The following is a 21,039-nucleotide window of genomic DNA, read 5'->3' on the forward strand; positions in this document are numbered from 1 at the left end:
CACAATTGGTCAGGAGCCCGTAAAACGGACACCATTCCTTCCAGGGCGATTCTTCCATCTTCATACTGTATGCACATTCTGTTGGTTAACTTGAGTGTACTAGTCTGGAATGCATTAAAAGTCAGTTCATTTCCGTCTTTGGATTGAAGTCTCTGACTATTGACTATAATCTGAATATTAATTATACTGTGTGAATAAATCAGCCTGAGACTATAACCGTCCTACTAAGATTCAGGGCTACTCAGAAAACTGATCTCTCGCTTTCTCTTCCTCTCTCGCACATGCTCTCTCCCTCAAATTACTTTTAATAAATCTGCAAAGAGTTGTCAATTTACACTCAAGTATGGAAATCTCAGGTATCACATCTCATGCATAACCATGGTGTTGTTAAGGATGAGCAAGCAAATGTAATAACTTATGAGCATTGCCTAGAGATGTTTTGTGTCATTATTTATATAAATTCCATAAACAAATGCATTTTCTGTTTTTCATTTGTTTTTGTGAATAAACTTCTTAGGCAGAGAACTAATTGTCTTTTTGTGTGTTTTCTGATTGATTTCACAGAAATATCCCCATATGTGGGCATTTAATGGAACGTTTACGGTTACCTTTTCTGTCGTCATTTCCGTTATCCGTCGTTTGGAAAGAGAACATATTCTTTCACAGACAGTGCTGCTTGCCAGCTTCGACAAGCTGTACAGTTGTAGAAACAATTATGTTATAAACATTTCACAGAGGCACTAGCATTGCAAATTCGTTTGGTGAAACAACGGTGATTTTATTTGAAAACAATGTCTAACACTGTTTCTTTCAGTACACAAATAGCTGCAATCATGGATGTGCTATCAAAGGCAGCTGTCGCAGAAATAACCAAACTTGTAGACGAGGGCACCGTCGTGTTACGGCTTGAAATGTGTCGGAAAGAAAATGAGATGGGAGGCCTTCAAAATAGTTTACAGCTGATGGAAAGAGAATTGCGGAAAGCGCAAAGCGAAGTAACAGCACGAGTGACAAATGACAGGCAACATGCTGAGGAAATTCGGATTGGGACTCCACAAAAAGGTGAGGCGAGCTGACTCGATTTAGTGCTATCAAGTCAGCTTATTTTGTCACTGTTCAAGGTTTTGTTTGATACCTTATTATGGGTTCACAACTTTGAAACCTATTGTTATTCTCTTTTTTGATCAAATAATTTATGCTTGAGTTAACTTTTTTTCCCTAATTTGCCACACCGAAACTAAAATCCATGGTCTAAAGAAATGACACAATTGCCATATTATAACCAGTCTCACTTAAAACATATGTTGCCCCGTTAGACCTATGAGATTCCCTTTAAAACACACCACCTTCATACAGTTACAACCAGAAGTAACTTCTTCGTAGCTGGTTTGGAGCATAAACGTAGGAGAATTAGGTTAGGGTTAGCTAAAATGTTCTCCTGACCTGCTACGGAAATTCACTTCCGGTCATGGCTGGTGTCATTTTAGGGAGTCCCTTTGAACTAGATACTTTGAACTTTTTATGCAGATGTCATTCCTCGTGCTGAACGCACCCTTAAGGTCCGTCAGGATAGATTTTACTCAATAAAAAAAAAAGTGTACTTCTCAAAACACAAAATTCGGAATGTAGGCCCATGCTACATATCGTAACTAACCCTTAGCTTTTCTCAAACTACGTTAAGACATGGCTGAGTCATTGATAAAACAGGAAATTCGATTTTACTTGTTCATTTATGACCTTTTGTAAATCCACTCCACAAAGACTTTACCATGATGAACCATGTTAATAAGTAAACTAACAATTCACTTTTTTGATTATGCAACACTAATGCTTAATGTAATCATATAAAATTGACTTCTCATGGACTAAAAGTCAGATTCACTCCAAATGTGGCCTATGGACTCAACACAGTAACCCCCCCCCAAAAAAACGTTTCAAAATGACATTGATGCATTTAAAGATTTGTATTTAACTAGGCAAGTCAGTTAAGAACAAATTCTTATTTACAATGACGGTATACCCCGGCCAAACCCGGACGACGCTGGTCCAATTGTGCGCTGTCCTATGGGACTCCCAATCACGGCCGGATGTGGTTCAGCCTGGATTCGTACCAGGGACTGCAGTGTCGCCTCTTGCACTGAAATGCAGTGCCTTAGACTGCTGTGCCACTCTACCAGTAGATGCATATTAGCACATACGCTAATATACTAATATGCATCAAAGGGTTTACTGGTACTCATTAAAGTCCCGTAGATCACTTCATTACTCCCTTTTTGTTTAGAAAGCTCTACTATACAAGCTTCTGACTTAACTTCATTGTCAAAGTATAAAAACATGATACCAAACCTGTTCACAGGGTTGGTTAACTCTTGACATTCCTTGGGTCTCCACCGAACTAGGTAAATCCACTTTTAGTTTTAACGCTTGACATTTTTGGAATCACTTACAAAATGAATTACATTTGGATTCCCTGGTGCCACTAGGGCAGTTTAAAACCCTGATGATAAATGAGTTCACTGAGGTGTGCAATTGTTTTGATAAACTTTAATAATTTGTGGGTGAAGTTTGACGTTCTAATGATCTTGTTATTCTATCTTGTATGTTCTAGTTGTATCTTTTATTTTATGTCCTCAGGGAACCATTTGAAAATAAAACCCTGGTCTCAATTGGGCTCCCCTGATTAAATGCAAATTATTCAAATATTTTTCTTGTGAACCATAGGACCAAATGAAAATAGGCCCATGGTACATGTCTTAACATGAGCTTTTCTCAAACTAAGACAAGGGATTGGTCAAAAGATGGCTGAGTTATTGACAAATCAATAATCAGATTTTACGTGTCCAGTTATAAAACCACTGTAAATCCACTCCACAGTGGCCTATCAACTTAAAACTGTTCATCCTTATCATGTACATCCCTAAGATGAACCACACAGAATTTGGTATTGACATCTCAAAGAACAGGGACACTAACTAATTCTTTGCATATGTAATGCTAATGCTCAAAATCATCTGCAATATCTCATGAATCATACGTCAGATTCACTCCAAATTTTGTATTTGAAGTCATTGAATTAGCCTCTAATGAATTTGAGAATGATTAGTTGCTGCTTTTAAAGTTGGCGAAGCTATCAGGCACCATATCACATCAGGGCTATAAGAACTGAACCGATGGACATGGGGCGAGGAAATTTCATATGTAAACCTTATGTATATGTCCTTAGAAGCTGTGTGAATATGAAGTCACTGCAACATTAGATGGCTGCACCAGACCAGTTGGTGGCTCTATAGATGTCATTGGCACCATAGGATACTAAAGCAATAACTATTGATCAAGTGGACTTGGTCTCAAGCAAATTGTTAGATTTAAATAATGCAGACAAACAATGTGAAATATTGTGATTAGTATATCGGTATAATCACATTGTTGCGCTATTATGTGGTCTGAACGTATTGAAGTGGATCTTTTTTTCTGGAAAATGTAAAACCTTAAGTCCTGCCGTTTGCGCAGTCTGCGACTATCTTTAAGTGCAATCAGTGAAAGCATTACCATGTTTATCTCTCAATATCACAAGGATGACGCAAGTGAACTTTAGTTTAATGCTGTACGTTTGAATGCAGGAGGTAATCATTCTTAAGTCATTACTTAATGTTTTGAGTTTATATACCAATTCGGATGTCAGTTTGACTGGTTTATGTTAACTTTTGTGAAATATTTTCAGCATTAGTGTATTGGTATATTGAGGTTCTTTGATTTCTGGGACTTTTATTATGTCTGTCTGTGTAAATGATTTAAATCTCAGTTGGTAAATTCCACATTAGTGTTCCAAAATACTCTCACAGCTGTACTACTTGGTTTGTTATCCAAATTATCTCATGTCCTTTCTGTCATCCTGTGAACTCCATTCATTGTTGCTCGCAGCAATATTTTGACTTTATAATTTCTAATAATTATATAAACAGTCTACTCTACTTCCAGGTGATGAAGAGAACCAAAAAGCCCAAGCCATGCCCGTAGAGAACCCAGTAGAGAGCTTCATTGAGCTGCAGCGGTCTGGACACCTTGAAGAGGCGAGGGGTGGACTGGAGTTTCTGGTGAAAGCAGAGCAGGTGGAAGAACATGTAGCCCAGGGAACCATAGAAGATCAAGGAATCACAGAAAGTGTGGACTTTAGAATGGATGAGAGAGATAGTCAGCTGTGGTCCTCTGTTACACAAGGACTAAGTGGGAATAATTCTGGCCACCCAGATGGGTCTTACTCTACAGGGAGATGCTTACAGATGTTCTCATCTCAGGCAGATCAATATCCCGCTCCCATCCCATCCCATCCTTCCTGTATGTCTTTGTCCATTGTAGGGAAACCACTGGATGACATATTCAGCACTGTCCCACTGAAAGTGGAGCCTGAGAGGCATCCTGTGTACCATGACGATGCCATGTCTGAGTCCATACATGTTGTGCAGGGGCAGTACAGAGATACTCTGCATCCTGTTGTGAGGGAGGGCTTGATTTTACAGCCCAGAATGCAGCAGCCAGGACCTTCTTCACAAGGGCTCTTGAGACCAACTGAGAGCACATCAGAGTCACACTCACACAACCAAGAGCATATTCTTAATAAGAACAGATTGAAAACAAAGAGGATGGTAAATGTTTGGAGAGCTGTACCAAACCAAAAAGTGTTCATCTGCTCATTGTGTGGAAAGAGCTTCCACCGCCATTGTCAACTTGAAGCACACCAGCACTCTCATGCTGAAGTCAAGCCATACAGATGTCTTGAGTGTGGGAAAAGTTTTACTCAGAAAAAAAGACTTAAGTCACATCAGAGTGTTCACACGGGTGAGAGACCTTTCAGTTGCAGAATCTGTGGCAAGATGTTTACAAGGCAGGACAACTGCCAAAGACATGAGCGATTTCACAGTGGACAAAAGCCATTTAATTGTGTTCAGTGTGGTAAAAGTTTCACGGTTCTCAGTAACCTCAAACTACATCAAAAACATCAATGTAAATTTGCCAATGTCAGAATGTAAGATTGCATGTTGTAAAGTGTATTTCTCAGCGTTGTACAGTTAATGAACTGTTAATATCGATTGTTGATCCGTTCAACTGTACTGAGATTAGCAGGTTTAGGTTTCCAACATGACACTGGTTTCTAAATTATGAATTAAGTATTTTCTTTGCCTCACCAGGAAAGCAACAGTTGCATGATAGCTTGAATTTTCTTGCGCATATGCTCCTGTAGTTACGGTTAATTTTTGATCATAGCAGCAGTTTGAGTTAGTGCATTTTGGGGTTAAAAATTAAGTTGACATTTGATTGCATTGTAAAACATCTTTAAAATTTCTTCTGACTGCAGTGTAAGTACAATGCAACAAAATGTGAAACTGTGCTTTTTGACAACTGTCAATGAACCCCTATTTTTGTTTACGGATAGTTGAATTGTTGCCACAGTTCGACGGTAAGCTAGGCTGACTATGTAACTTAAATTGCATGATTAACATTATTGCTTGAGAATTGTGTATAGTGTTGGTTTTGACATTACTAATAATAGCCTAATTGTTTCTTCCTGTTGTAGCCACTGTAGGTGTCCACTCCCAAGTGCGACTGTCAGAAGGATGCATTAAAGGCTTATTTTGTCGTGGCGTCTGCTCTAGGCCTGATTTCCCAAAAGCCTCTTAAGGCTAAGTTCATTGTTAGAACCTTCGTAGGAGCATCATTAAACCTCTGCGCTGTTTCCCAAAACCATCGTTAGCGAAAGTTGCACTTGAAAATGCTCATTATTTACCGACTGCCTCAGACCACTGGTAGAACAGCTAAGTGCGTCATTAGATACTTCTTTTCCCTTCTGTGTCACTTTATACACTGAATATCTTTGCAAAACATAGAATCAAGATGTTTGTCTCTGTGACCGACGATAACTTCAGAACGAAATCGACCACACATACTAAGTTGCCAATGTCTTTTCAATTGTTACAAATAAGCGAAAGGCGAAAAGGTGCTTCAAAAGAAAACCGATGACTGCATTAAAAGATAAATACAGTAGGATTATAGGCTTTGGTTAGATTCCTGGGACCACCCATACTAAAAATGTATGCACCATTGGAGGCTGGTGGGAGGAGCTATAGGAGGACGGCTCATTGTACTGGCTGAAATGGAACTAATGGAGTGGTGTCAAGCACGCATGTTTGACTCCGTTCCAATAATTCCATTAGTGAGCCTGTCCTATAGCTCCTCCCACCAGCCTCCACTCGTATGCACGCATGACTGTAAATCACTGGATAAAAGCGTTTGCTAAATGGCATATTTTATACTTCAAATATGTTGAAATCAAATTCATGTTCACTCAATTGAGCTACTGTCTAATTTTTGCCTCAATATATTATCTGTAATAACAGGTGCACAATGATGTGCCAAATGTGATTTAGCTAAGGCTAAGCCGACTCTATTTGCAGTCATGGGTTATAACAGATCTCTAGGAGTTGACCCATCATCAATCTTGTGGCATCAATACTTTACGTATTTCTGAGCACCTCCAAGATGATAGCTACTGCAGGAACACCCCGAATTGCTGGTCTAGCAATACAAAAGTTACATGTTCGTTTTATTCTAACCTTTTCTCCTAATATTTATATTTCCCCTAACTGCCAAAGTAGATTCTTCCCATAATTATTCTTTGTTACAGCGCAACAAGCAACCTGGTCTCAGATAAATACGTCCTCCAATATGTACTTTTTTTTACACCTTTATTTAACTAAGCAAGTCAGTTAAGAACAAATTCTTATTTACAATGACGGCCTACCGGGAAACAGTGGGTTAACTGCCTTGTTCAGGGGCAGAACGACAGATTTTTACATTGTCAGCTTGGAGATTCGATTAAGCAACTTTTCGGTTACTGGCCCAACGCTTTAACCAGTAGGCTACCTGCCACCCCATGGTAAGACGTATGATACTATACATCCTCTAATTCGTATGATACTGTACAACCACTATTCTATTCATAATGTAACATATACTGAGTAATATGAATTCCCCTGAGTCCATGTTGAAAAATTCTGACATTCACCACTGCTCTTTCACTATATATTTCCATTCATATGTTAACACAGTGCATTTATAAAGTTTTCAGACCCCTTGACTTTATCCACATTTTTAAAAATTTAAATGGATTAAATAAAGTTTTCCTCAATCTATACACAATACCTCATAATGACAAAGAAAAAACAGTTTTTTAGATTTTGCAAAGTAAAATAAACAGATGCATTGTTTACATAAGTATTCAGACCCTTTGTTATGATTTTCAAAATTGATCTCAGGTGCATCCTGTTTCCATTGATCATCCTTGAGATGTTTCTACAACTTGGAGGCCACCTGTGGAAATTCAATTGATTTGACATGATTTGGAAAGGCACATACCTGTCTATATAAGGTCCCACAGTTGACAGTGCATGTCAGAGCAAAAACCAATCCATGAGGTTGAAGGAATTGTCCGTAGAGCTCTGAGACAGGATTGTCGAGGCACAGATCTTGGGAAAGGTACCAAAACAATTATGCCGCATTGAAGGTCCCCAAGAACACAGTGGCCTCCATCATTCTTAAATGGAAGAAGTTTGGAACCACCAAGACTTCCTAGAGCTGGTCACCTGGCAAACTGAGCAATTGGGGGAGAAGGGCCTTGGTCAGGGAGGTAACCAAGAACCCGATGGTCTCTCAGACAGAGCCCCAGAGTTCCTCTGTGGAGATGGAAGAACCTTCCAGAAGGACAACCATCTCTGCAGCACTCCACCTATCAGCCCTTTATGGTAGAGTGGGCAGACGAAAGCCACTCCTCAGTAAAAGGCACATGACAGCCTGCTTGGAGTTTGCCAAAAGCCACCTAAAAAACTCAGACCATGAGAAACAATATTCTCTGGTCGGATGAAACCAAGATTGAACTCTTTGGCCTGAATGCCAAGCGTCATGTCTGGAGGAAACCTGGCACCATCCCTACGGTAAAGCATGGTGGTGGCAGCATCATGCTGTGGGGATGTTTTTCTGCAGCAGAGACTGAGACTAGTCAGGATCGAGGGGAAGAAGAACATAGCTAATTACAGAAAGATCCTTGATGAAAACCTGCTCCAAAGCGCTCAGGACCTCAGACTGGGGTGAAGGTTCACCTGAATGTCCTTGAGTGGCCCAGCCAAAGCCTGGACTTGAGCCTGATCGAACATCTCTGGAGAGACAGGAAAATAGCTGTGCAGGAAAGCTCCACATCCAACCTGACAGAGCTTGAGAGGATCTGCAGAGAAAAATGGGAGAACCCCCCCCCCCCCCCCCCATACAGGTGTGCCAAGATTGTAGTGTCATTTTGCTCTACCCAAGATGAGTCAAGGTTATAATCACTGCCAAAGGTGCTTTAACAAAGTACTGAGTAAAGGGTCTGAATGTAAATGTCATTTCAATTGATTTTTTTATTTAAAAAAATGTAATACATTTAGAATACGGCTGTAACATAACAAAATGTGGAAATTGTGAAGGGGTCTGAATGCTCTCTGAGAAAAAAGTTGTGAATTTCCTCAATACATGCCAATACGAGCGTTTCTGCATCTCTAAACCAAAATATCTAAACCAAAATCTAGCTAGCTAGCTTTCATAATATGCTTGCGAGACATTTCATAGCATATCAATGTAATTAGGCAGCTGCTATGTGATTTGTAACTTTGCAAGCTAACATGAACTTTGTTAGGTTACTGCAGAGGCTAATGTGACTCTTATTTTTAGTATCTGATCCCATCAGCACCACCAGGAATTAGTGTAAGTAACCTTCAAAAATCTACTAAATTGTTCCATGACTCCTTGATGATGACATCAATATGCTGGCGCTAGGCATAAACATAGTCTGTGTCTTGTCATAGTTGGTGTGTAGGCTACAACTTTTACTGTAGTTTTCTCTGTATTACGGAGGCTTTTTATTTAGTGGTAAATACAAGTAAAACCAAGCTCATGCTGTTCTCTAGGTCAAGAAATGTTGACCGTGAGGACTTGCATATTTGCGCTATAAATGGAGCCCAAATTGAGCTTGTTCGTCAATATAAGTACCTGGGTGTGTGGATTGATGACAAGTTGTCTTTCATAATGCATATAAAAAATCTGACTAAGAAGCTAGAATCCAAGATTGTTTTTTTTATTATCTAAATAAATCATGCATTAGTATTAAAAGTAGGAGAAAGATTGTTCAAACAACGCTTCTCCCTGTATTGGATTTTGGTAATATTGTTTACATGCATGCGGCAACCTCTTTTAAAACCCTTGGACGCAGTCTACCATTTGTCACAAGGGACAATTTTAGGACTCATTGTAGTCTGTACAAATATGTGGGATGGACCTCAGAATGCAGCTTTCTTACAATTTCATTTATTTACAAAGCAATCTTACAGAAACTCCCTCTATATGTAACGTCATTAAGATAAAAAATCATAAGTTACCAAATCCGTTCACAGGAATGGATAACACTAGAGATCCTTCCAGTCTCCACAGATTTGAGAAAATCAGCATTTTGTTTTTTTGCCCCTAATTTGTGGAACAATCTGCAGAATTCACTGCAGTTAGATGTGCTGGTGCCACTCAGGCAGTTTTGTTATTGTGCTGAATTAAATCAAATCAAATCAAGTTTATTTTATATAGCCCTTCGTACATCAGCTAATATCTCGAAGTGCTGTACAGAAACCCAGCCTAAAACCCCAAACAGCAAGCAATGCAGGTGTAGAAGCACGGTGGCTAGGAAAAACTCCCTAGAAAGGCCAAAACCTAGGAAGAAACCTAGAGAGGAACCAGGCTATGAGGGGTGGCCAGTCCTCTTCTGGCTGTGCCGGGTGGAGATTATAACAGAACATGGCCAAGATGTTCAAAATGTTCATAAGTGACAAGCATGGTCAAATAATAATCAGGAATAAATGTCAGTTGGCTTTTCATAGCCGATCATTAAGAGTTGAAAACAGCAGGTCTGGGACAGGTAGGGGTTCCATAACCGCAGGCAGAACAGTTGAAACTGGAATAGCAGCAAGGCCAGGTGGACTGGGGACAGCAAGGAGTCATCATGCCCGGTAGTCCTGACGTATGGTCCTAGGGCTCAGGTCCTCCGAGAGAGAGAAAGAAAGAGAGAAGGAGAGAATTAGAGAGAGCCAAGATTTTCAAAATGTTCATAAATGACAAGCATGGTCAAATAATAATCAGGAATAAATGTCAGTTGGCTTTTCATAGCCGATCATTAAGAGTTGAAAGCAGCAGGTCTGGGACAGGTAGGGGTTCCATAACCGCAGGCAGAACAGTTGAAACTGGAACAGCAGCAAGGCCAGGTGGACTGGGGACAGCAAGGAGTCATCATGCCCGGTAGTCCTGACGTATGGTCCTAGGGCTCAGGTTCTCCGAGAGAGAGAAAGAAAGAGAGGAGAGAATTAGAGAGAGCATACTTAAATTCACACAGGACACTGGATAAGACAGGAGAAGTACTCCAGATATAACCAACTGACCCTAGCCCCCCGACACATAAACTACTGCAGCATAAATACTGGAGGCTGAGACAGGAGGGGTCAGGAGACACTGTGGCCCCATCCGATGATACCCCCGGACAGGGCCAAACAGGAAGGATTTAACCCCACCCACTTTGCCAAAGCACAGCCCCCGCACCACTAGAGGGATATCTTCAACCACCAACTTCCAATCCTGAGACAAGGCCGAGTATAGCCCACAAAGATCTCCACCACAGCACAAACCAAGGGGGGGCGCCAACCCAGACAGGAAGATCACGTCAGTAACTCAACCCACTCAAGTGACGCACCCCTCCTAGGGACGGCATGAAAGAGCACCAGTAAGCCAGTGACTCAGCCCCTGTAATAGGGTTAGAGGCAGAGAATCCCAGTGGAGAGAGGGGAACCGGCCAGGCAGAGACAGCAAGGGCGGTTCGTTGCTCCAGAGCCTTTCCGTTCACCTTCACACTCCTGGGCCAGACTACACTCAATCATATGACCTACTGAAGAGATAAGTCTTCAGTAAAGACTTAAAGGTTGAGACCGAGTCTGCGTCTCTCACATGGGTAGGCAGACCGTTCCATAAAAATGGAGATCTATAGGAGAAAGCCCTGCCTCCAGCTGTTTGCTTAGAAATTCTAGGGACAATTAGGAGGCCTGCGTCTTGTGACCGTAGCGTACGTGTAGGTATGTATGGCAGGACCAACTCGGAAAGATAGGTAGGAGCAAGCCCATGTAACGCTTTATAGGTTAACAGTAAAACCTTGAAATCAGCCCTTGCCTTAACAGGAAGCCAGTGTAGGGAAGCTAGCACTGGAGTAATATGATCAAATTTCTTGGTTCTAGTCAGGTTTCTAGCAGCCGTATTTAGCACTAACTGAAGTTTATTTAGTGCTTTATCCGGGTAGCCGGAAAGTAGAGCATTGCAGTAGTCTAACCTAGAAGTAACAAATGCATGGATACATTTTTCTGCATCATTTTTGGACCGAAAATTTCTGATTTTTGCAATGTTACGTAGATGGAAAAAAGCTGTCCTTGAAACAGTCTTGATATGTTCGTCAAAAGAGAGATCAGGGTCAAGAGTAACGCCGAGGTCCTTCACAGTTTTATTTGAGACGACTTTACAACCATCAAGATTGTAAAGTCGTCTCAAATAAAACTGTGAAGGACCTCGGCGTTACTCTTGACCCTGATCTCTCTTGACGTAGCTTTTTTCCATCTACGTAACATTGCAAAAATCAGAAATTTTCTGTGAAAGTTTTTTCTCTGAAATTTTCTCTGAAAGTTGTCTTAATTCTCACTCAAACTCCCAAAGTTTATTTTTCAAATTGGCATGTGTTTCTAAATGTCTGTGCAAGAGTGAAGGTTTCATCAAGTTGTGAGAGAGTGCTTTTGCACATATAACACACTGTGGCTGAGGAAAGGCACGACTCCCAATATAAGTTAACTACATTGATTTGGGGTTATCATATTTGCGCCTCTTCGATGGTCCAATGTCCCTGTCTGTTCGGTGCTGTCCGGGGTAAGGGGAAAGTAGGTCTTCGGCTGCATCAGATTCACAACTGTCAGTGTCCATGCTAGCTGGGTTAACCACAAATGTAGAATTACTGATGCTAGCACTGGATGTGCTCGTGGAAGCAGAACAACTTGTGTCATCGGCAGGTGTTGTAGAGTTGGTATGAGTCTCTATGGACGCGGGCCTTACTTTTTTTGAACCATTTATCCATTTTCGACCAAACGGAATGAGCAGCTGCTACGTTTGGCTACATACGGACTGTTAGTGGTATTCCCGCGAGAGAGTAACGGTTTATGTGATTGGATGTTTATTATTTAACTAGGCTACCTGTATTTGACAGTGTTATTTTGCTGAACACTAGATGGTTTAATTTAATTTTTGGCAGTGAGAAGAGGCTACTCAGGCGATTAAAAACAAACAATTTAAAAAAAACTCACCCAAATGTATAGCCCTGTTGGAAAATATAAATGGACTGTTTGAAAATGTGACTAATTAAAAAAAAAATAATGTTTTTTTTATGTGAATCACATTTTTATTTGGTGTAGCTCCGACGGCATTGGGGGTACACGTACCCCAGTTTGGGAATACCTGGTTTAGTTGATGCCAACTCCTGAGCTCAGACTACCTGCCATCTGTCTTCACCCGCCTTACATCCAGTCAGAAAGACACCTGTCACTACAACCTAAATACATTTTAAACCAGACAGGAGATGGAGAGAAAGAGGGTAAAGAGGAGGGCACTTGCGATCAGCGAATCTGCAAGAAAACCCCAAAATGCCTGGTGATGACCTGAGCGAATATTAAGTTTAGTACATATCTGCTGTTGAACGTACATCTCTGCTGACCGAGATCGATCATCTAAGAAAGAGAAAAGGTCCTGCAAAATCAAGGTAGATCGGCTGTCCATTAATCAAGCAAGTTTCAAGAACGATGACAAGAGTGTCCAGGAGTTGACAGGCCTGCCATCCTATGCAAAATTTATCAATTCGGATTAGAGCGCAAAGCCGCGCTTGTGGACATTTGTTGATGTCCTTTGCTAGTTAGAGAGTTATAAGTCCAGTTATAGATAAGTATAGCAATGAGGAGTTACTGCTTCCTACAAGAGCACAAAATGTGTAGGCTACATTTCAAGCCGTCTTGCCTAGTTAAATAAATTTTCAATAAAAAAAAAAAAGCTGTGGTTTCTTGCATCATGCAATGCACAGTCACCTATTTGGCCCATGGTGTTACAGACCATGTAAAAAAAATCATGAATTAATGTCAAGCCCTTCGTAAGGTAAGAACGTTTTTAAAAGTCTCATGCAATTTAGGTCTGCATTGGACACCACATACTGTAGGCTATATCATAGAAATCAAAAGCTATTTCATGTGAATGGTATGGGATTTGCTCCATTGGATTTGTTGGTAGGCCTACATTATGCTCAAAAGGCCACAAAAGCCTATTGGCTACTGTCTAAAACTGTAAGGGTACACTGTAAAAACGTGGTGGAATTTGCAATGTTCAAATTTTCGCTCACAAGACCTAACATTTACTCCGTGCAACAAAAAATTTGAGGGAACATTGGTTACAGCATGTATTGAGTGGTAGAAAATATATTTATAACTAACCCAAGAAAGTTAATCTGTGTAGTTTACAGTGGGAGAAAATTAAGCATAGTGGGCAGAACAAGCAAGGAGGTGGGCAAAGCAGAGCTTGAGCTCAGTGCGTTTTGTGGTGGTGGGGCAAGCAAGTAGAAAATACGGAGTGTTGCGCCGTGATTGGCTCAGTGTTCTGTCACTCATGGGGACACTACATCACTGCCAAGTCTAAGGGGAGAGCTACAAAATTCTAGCCCCTTGGGTGCTGCCATAGAGTTACATTAGAAGTGCCCATCCAAGAAGGCTCAAGGTCATTGGCCACAGATAAAATGACGTCAAATCACGTTATATGTACAGTAGCTTTGATTGGACTGATCATGTCAACATCATACTTTCAAAATGTTAAACAACAAGTTGGAAATTGCAAATTCAACAATGAGTGGTGTCGTGGTAATTTCCTGTATTACTAAATGATGAGAGTTTACAAACCACACACAAGTCAGAGTTATATTTTAAATTCCATCTTTAATTAGATGAGCTTCACCATAGCCCTTTGACTCTCAGATCAATTCAGTGTCTATAAATGAATTCTCTGAGAGTGCTTACAAAATAATTCTTAGTATCTTTTAAAGCCAAGATACACCCCTCTCAACTCACATGACGAACCACAGATCTTAGGAACTTCACAAAGGGCCTTTTACTTGAAAGAGGAGTATCCCATAGCCAGATAGCATTAGCTATAAATTATCGTTCAGTTTGGTCTCTTAGACGAGTTTCTACTTCTCGTTCTTGGTACTTTCTAGTACCAAAACATTACCTCATCCAATGGCATATATCAATTGTCAATTCTAGATACTCCCATCTCAAATACACCCACTCTTCTCCCCACTCCTGGAGAAGCTCACTAAGGGGAGTGAACCTCTAGGTCATATACTATGAAAGATAAGTTCAACATCAGAGGGGTAATACAATATTTCCAGACACTGCCATACTCCTCCCCCCCCAATGGGAAAATGAGGGAATGACTGGAGTACAGACATAGTGGAGCCCTTCACATATATATTCATTATGAAGACAATGTTCAAACCTGACTTCTCCCTTTCTGATATTCTGCATATTACCAGACATGTAAAAGACAAGCCTGACCTCTCCCCTCTCTGGGCCCCAAGTGACTTTTCCCTAGAGAGAAAGGAAAATGCAACTGCCAACAGTATAGTCCAAAATAATACATTCTAATGACAAGTATAAAGTAAATAAAACATCTTACTTATCTATGTTACTTAACTAATTCTGATTCAGCTACGACAGTGGTTTGGAAGGAATCAGTGACAGTGGCTAACATTAACTGCAAGCATTGCAAAGCAAACACTAGCCTGCTATTCAGTGGAGTGGCTGTGTGGTGCCAAATCTGGGATTAAGGGGCTCTTTTCCAAATTTTAAATGATAAACATTCAACATTGGCCATGCTGTCAATGAAGCAATGTTTTGTGCCGCGCTCAAAACAACTTAACTTGGAACTGCAAAAACTTGACTTCAGCGAGTTCAAGACAACTGGGAAGTCGGAAATAAACAAGCTCCAACAGGGAAAATAAGTTTTGAACGGTCATCCAACTCTGAATTGTAAATCCAGGCTCTTTCTAGAGCTACGACCTGAAGATCAATGACGTCATCATGATTCGACCTGAGTTCCCAGTTGTTTTGAATGCAACATAAATCCAGAGAATGCCAGACTGATGACAAAATTTGCCCGCAAAGGACCACCACACCACCCTCCTGTTCAAGTGAGCACAGCACAACAAGGTGAGGCAAAAAATTTATTGTATGCTGCTGCATAAATGATGTAATATGCCAAGGAGATATGTATACTGTAGCTAAGAAAGTAATACTAAGTGTATGTTGTGTAGGAAGATGTTAGTAGCCCATGTGCCTCAACCTAATAATTTGGTCTATTTCCCCCTCTTAATTTCACCTACTGTTCGACTTGGTAGTGCACATGTAGTCTATAACCTGTTTTAGAGAAATGCAATCATTGAATATTGTAAGAGCTTTCATTGTCTGCTTATATGCCTCCTTTATTTATCCTACGGTGCTGACTTGGTGTACAGATTGCCCCTTATCTGCTTGTCGTCCCCTTATGCCATAGTTTGTACATCTTAATTGTCATTGGAAACCACATTTGTTTAAGCAAGTCAGCCATAGCAGCTATGTTTTTTTTTAAAGGCAGTAAATAAGGCTGAATGAACTGTTTTGCTGCCAGACAAGGCACCGTTTGTCACCGTTATAGTGCAATTAATGTATTGGTTAGTGTTGTGGCATTGCTGGCATGCATCCATCCCACTAGTTTTTTCCCCTTCACCAATATTTACATGCTCAAATCGCCACTGCCTCTCAGGCTGTTGACCTGATTCAGATTGGGTTAAAGTAGTGGAATAAGGTGTTGGGTTTTAATGAGTATGGTTAGTTGGTAGGGTAATTAAAAATGTATATGATTTTTTTCTGGTTCCCCTTGCACATTTTGTATTACAAAGTGTAATGGGGCGGCAGGTAGACTAGTGGTTAGAGCATTGTGCCAGTAACCAAAAGGTTGCTGGATCGAATCCCCAAGCTGACAAGGTCAAATCTGTCATTCTGGCCCTGAACAAGGCAGTTTACCCATTGTTCCCCGGTAGGCCGTCATTGTAAATAAGAACTTGTTCTTCAGGATGGACTTGCCTAGTTAAATAAAAAATAGTTCAGTTGGAGGCGGTAATGTAATGTATTGGATGCAAACCTCCGTTAAACCTCACCGAAGAAGAAGTTTAGGGTAAACCTTTGTCGTCATTTCCGTTATCCATCTTTCCAGACTTCTTTTTTTTTACCAAACAATGCTGCTTGCCAGTTTCGGTAAGCTGTACAGTAGTAGAAACGATTCTGTTATAAACATTTCCCAGAGGCACTAGCACTACATATTCGCTTTTGTATAACAGCAGTGATTTTATTTGAAGAACAATGTCTAACACTGTTTCTTTCAGTACACAAATAGCTGCAATCATGGATGTGCTATCAAAGGCAGCAGTTGCAGAAATAACCAAACTTGTAGACGAGGGGACCGTCGTGCTACGGCTTGAAATGTGTCGGAAAGAAAATGAGATAGAAGGCCTTCAAAATAGTTTACAGCTGATGGAAAGAGAACTGAGGAAAGCTCAAAGAGAAGCAGCAATACGAGTGACAAATGACAGGCAACATGCTGAGGAAATTCAGGTTGGGAGTGGGACTCCACAAAAAGGTAAGAGTATGTGCTTTTAGCAACGCGGGTAAATTTACATACACTAGCGTTGCTTTCCATTGTATCCATAAAAAGGATGCCAGCTGGTTCATGATTTTGACTGCCTGAGAAACACTGCCCGTCTGTCTTTCTCGTCCCGACTCGTTCATTACTATGGGACAGCTGGAGATAGAATGTTTCCATATTCAAAATGTTGCAAATGTCGGTGAGACAGACAAATCTCCGCTGTTGAAATCTAAATGTTAGTCTAAAAGAAATGTGAGATCATGTCTAGATGCTTTTTATAGTGGAGATTACGTTTATAAATTGCCTGGCTAGGTTGATGAGACAGTGGATTGCACAGTCAGATGGAACAGAGTAAATAGGCATTTTAATGTCATTGATTTAGCTGGTGGTAACTTGTGTAATAGACACAGGCGGAATGCGGTTTTAATCATTAAGCATTCAGGATTAGACCCACCCGTTGTATAAATAGAACATAAAACAATTTGACAAATAGTTGCATCCGTGAGTTGTATTGACTAATGTCAATAAAAGGTCCGCCAAAGCAAATCCTGATTTAAAAAATGAATTGATATTAATGCTGTAAGTACAGGAATTGTTTTCTCACTGGGAAATGAATATCCAACTAGTCAGTGAAAACTGTAGTTGTGAGTTTGTTAAAGTATTAGACACTATGTCCTGGGATTTCCTATGATCTTCTATGTAGAAGAACCCCTTAGCATCTAACAACTTGTGTAGCTTGTGAAAAATGTTACGTGTGTTGGTGAGAGTCTAAGCTTTTCATAGATAGCTTTTAATAGTTTGTAGCTCAAACCATTCGTATTCTACACAAACTTAAGGATCTGCCCTTGTCTCACAAACACCACTCTAGCTTAACCCCTGTTAATCACAGACTAATGGTTGGTAACGAGGTATGATATCTGGTATCTATGCAGAAGAACTGTAAGAATCCAATGGTACAACCCAGTAGTATGTAGCTGAAACACACAATGTTTAAAAGGGGTTAAAGTCCAAAACGCATCACGTTACGGTAGGACTCATTGGGTTAAACAGGTCTGTTGTAACTTCTGGCTTCCCACAGATACACTAACCTTGCTTTCAATTGTATGTAATATATATATATTTATGCCATTTAGAAGACTCTTTTATCCAAAGCAGCTTAGTCATGCATGCATATATTTTTTTGCATGGGTGTCCGGGAATCGAACCCACTACCCTGAAGTTACAAGCACAATGTACCAACTGAGCTACAAAGGACCACACCCCTTGTTGTAAATACACCCGAGGCGTGTTGACATTTGGTGCTATCAAGTCAGGTTATTTTGCATTGTTCAAGGTGTTGTTTTATTGCTTATTTGACTTTACAATTACTATACTTCCAGGTGATGAAGAGAACCAAAAAGCCCAAGCCATGCCTGTAGAGAACCCAGTAGAGAGCTTCAATGAGCTGCAGCGGTCTGGACACCTTGAAGAGGAGAGGAGTGGACTGGAGTTTCTGGTGAAAGCAGAGCAGGTGGAAGAACATGTAGCCCAGGGAACCATAGAAGATCAAAGAATCACAGAACGTGTGGACTTTAGAATGGATGAGAGAGATAGTCAGCTGTGGTCCTCTGTTACACAAGGACTAAGTGGGAATAATTCTGGCCACCCAGATGGGTCTTACTCTACAGGGAGATGCTTACAGATGTTCTCATCTCAGGCAGATCAATATCCCGCTCCCATCCCATCCCATCCTTCCTGTAACTCTTTGTCCATTGTAGGGAAACCACTGGATGACATATTCAGCACTGTCCCACTAAAAGTGGAACCTGAGAGGCATCCTGTGTACCATGACGATGCCATGTCTGAGTCCATACATGTTGTGCAGGGGCAGTACAGAGATACTCTGCATACTGTTGTGAGGGAGTGCTTGATTTTACATCCCAGAATGCAGCAGCCAGAACCTTCTTCACAAGGGCTCTTGAGAGCAACTGAGAGCACATCAGAGTCACACTCACACAACCAAGAGCATATTCTTAATAGGAACAGATTGAAAACAAAGAGGATGGTAAATGTTTGGAGAGCTGTACCAAACCAAAAAGTGTTAATCTGCTCATTGTGTGGAAAGAGCTTCCACCGCCATTGTCAACTTGAAGCACACCAACACTCTCATGCTGGAGTCAAGCCATACAGATGTCTTGAGTGTGGGAAAAGTTTTACTCAGAAACAAAGACTTAAGTCACATCAGAGTGTTCACACGGGTGAGAGACCTTTCAGTTGCAGACTCTGTGGCAAGAGGTTTGCAAGGCAGGACAACTGCCAAACACATGAGCGATTTCACAGTGGACAAAAGCCATTTAGTTGTGTGCTGTGTGGTAAAAGTTTCACAGTTCTCTGTAACCTCAAACTACATCAAAAACATCAATGTAAGTAAATTTGCCAATGTCTGAATGTAAGATTGCATGTTCCGTGTTTTCCTCAGCATTGTACACTTAATGAACTGTTCAACTGTACTGAGATTAGGTTTACAATCAAGTATTTCAAGATGTCATCCAATGATTTTTAAATAGTGATATCCCAAGTATAAATACAGTAAAGTACACCACAAACTAAAGGGTAAAACATTTTTACTTGTGCTTTGTCATGTCTTACCTGGACCACCAATTGAGATATGCCTTTAGATTTATATTTTTATTTAACCTTTATTTAACCAGGTAGGCTAGTTGAGAACAAGTTCTCATTTACAACTGCGACCTGGCCAAGATAAAGCAAAGCAGTACGACACAAACAACAACACAGAGTTACACATGGAATAAACAAACATACAGTCAAGTATGTAGTTACACATATATAAGTATATATATATGTAAGTATGTAGTGTGTGTGTGTGTATATATATATATATATATATATATATACACACACACAAGTATTTAGTATACATAGTTAAGTAAATCAGGTGTAAAATGAGGTGAAAAGGAGACTGGAGTGCCACTTTAAAATGTTGAAGCTTTTTTAATGTGATTTATCTTTGCCTCATCAAGAGAGCAACAGCTGCATGCTAGCTTAAATTGCTTTGTGCATATTCTCTTGTATTTATGATTCATTTCCGTAGCACGTCCAATAGTGTTACTTTGTTGCATGATCGTAGCAGCAGTTCGAGTTAGTACATTTTGAGGTTAAAATAAAGTTTACATTTGATTGCATTGTAAAAATTGTAACATTTCTACAAGGAGTTTGCAGTGCAATGCAACGAAATGTGAAACTGTCAATCAACCACTATATTTGTTTACTCAATCAACCACTATTTGTTTACGGATAATTGAATTGTTGTTCGACTGCCAGCTTGGCTTACTGGATGTGCAGAGCCTTTTGTAACATAAGTTGCATGATTAACGTTACTGCTTGAGGATTTTGTACCCTGTTGGTTTTGACATGACTGATAATAATAGCCTAATTGTTTCTTCCCGTTGTAACTAGGTGTCCACTGTCCCAAGTGCGACTGTCAGAAAGATGCTTCAACATTTGTTTTGGCCCAGAGGCTGAGACTTGCTGCTCCAGGCCCGGTCTAAGGTTAAGCTCATCGTTAGATCCTTCGTAAGAGCATCGTTAAATCTCTGAACTGTTTGCCTTACCCAGAGCTGCCAACTCTAACGCATTGGCCGTGAGACACGCATTTGAACCTCTTCTCACGCATCGAAAAGTACTGGTTTTATTTTTAAATATTTATTTTTCAAATTAGTCATTTTCAACTGTGCTCCAAATGGTTTTGAAATCGGAGCACCTGCAATTTAATAACATCACAAGCGGAACCTTTATCATTATTGGCCTGTCTTGCCACGGCACTGTGAACTGCGGCACATTAAAGCATATGATTGGTCTAGTTATGTAATGGATCAAGATGATTGGATGCGCGTTTTAAAGAAAAACACAAGATTAATGTGGTGCTGAATGGAGAGAGAGAACGTTCGCCGGAGTTTATAAAACTGTAAAAAAAAGCAACACGGTAGCGCTGTTTTATGTACAATGCTGTCAACAAAATTAGTTTGCTGTTACTCCCATCTCTATTGCAGAATACAGCCTTTTGACAGCATGTACTAAAGTTGATTTAATCCACACTTGCATTAGTCCCCTCGTTTGGTGATTGGCATTTAGGCTGTGACATCGAAAAGGCAGCAGATAGAGACCGACAGTATATTT

At 40.4% G+C, this 21,039-nt stretch overlaps 2 protein-coding genes across 4 annotated transcripts; both read left to right on the forward strand.

Annotated features, from left to right (window-relative positions):
- The first annotated feature begins 609 nt into the window (after positions 1-609).
- LOC139550490 (uncharacterized) lies at positions 610-5,639 on the forward strand. 2 transcript variants are annotated; one of them, XM_071361416.1, is made up of 2 exons: positions 610-1,062; positions 3,963-5,639. In XM_071361416.1, exons 1-2 carry the CDS (start codon positions 1,015-1,017, stop codon positions 5,025-5,027), a joined length of 1,113 nt encoding a protein of 370 aa, XP_071217517.1. In that variant the 5' UTR covers positions 610-1,014; the 3' UTR covers positions 5,028-5,639. The 2 variants fall into 2 exon arrangements, with proteins under 2 accessions (XP_071217517.1, XP_071217516.1); XM_071361415.1 differs by having other exon boundaries at positions 3,979-5,639.
- A 10,743-nt stretch (positions 5,640-16,382) lies between these two features.
- Positions 16,383-19,465, forward strand: LOC139550492 (uncharacterized). Of its 2 annotated transcripts, XM_071361418.1 has the most exons (3): positions 16,383-16,475; positions 16,604-16,857; positions 18,243-19,465. In XM_071361418.1, the coding sequence occupies exons 2-3, from the start codon at positions 16,623-16,625 to the stop codon at positions 19,271-19,273; spliced, it is 1,266 nt and encodes a 421-aa protein (XP_071217519.1). In that variant the 5' UTR covers positions 16,383-16,475; positions 16,604-16,622; the 3' UTR covers positions 19,274-19,465. The 2 variants fall into 2 exon arrangements, with proteins under 2 accessions (XP_071217519.1, XP_071217518.1); XM_071361417.1 differs by having other exon boundaries at positions 16,453-16,857.
- Positions 19,466-21,039: the final 1,574 nt, after the last annotated feature.

This window comes from Salvelinus alpinus, chromosome 23 (genome assembly GCF_045679555.1).
Source record: "Salvelinus alpinus chromosome 23, SLU_Salpinus.1, whole genome shotgun sequence".
NCBI classification, from domain to species: Eukaryota; Metazoa; Chordata; class Actinopteri; order Salmoniformes; family Salmonidae; genus Salvelinus; species Salvelinus alpinus.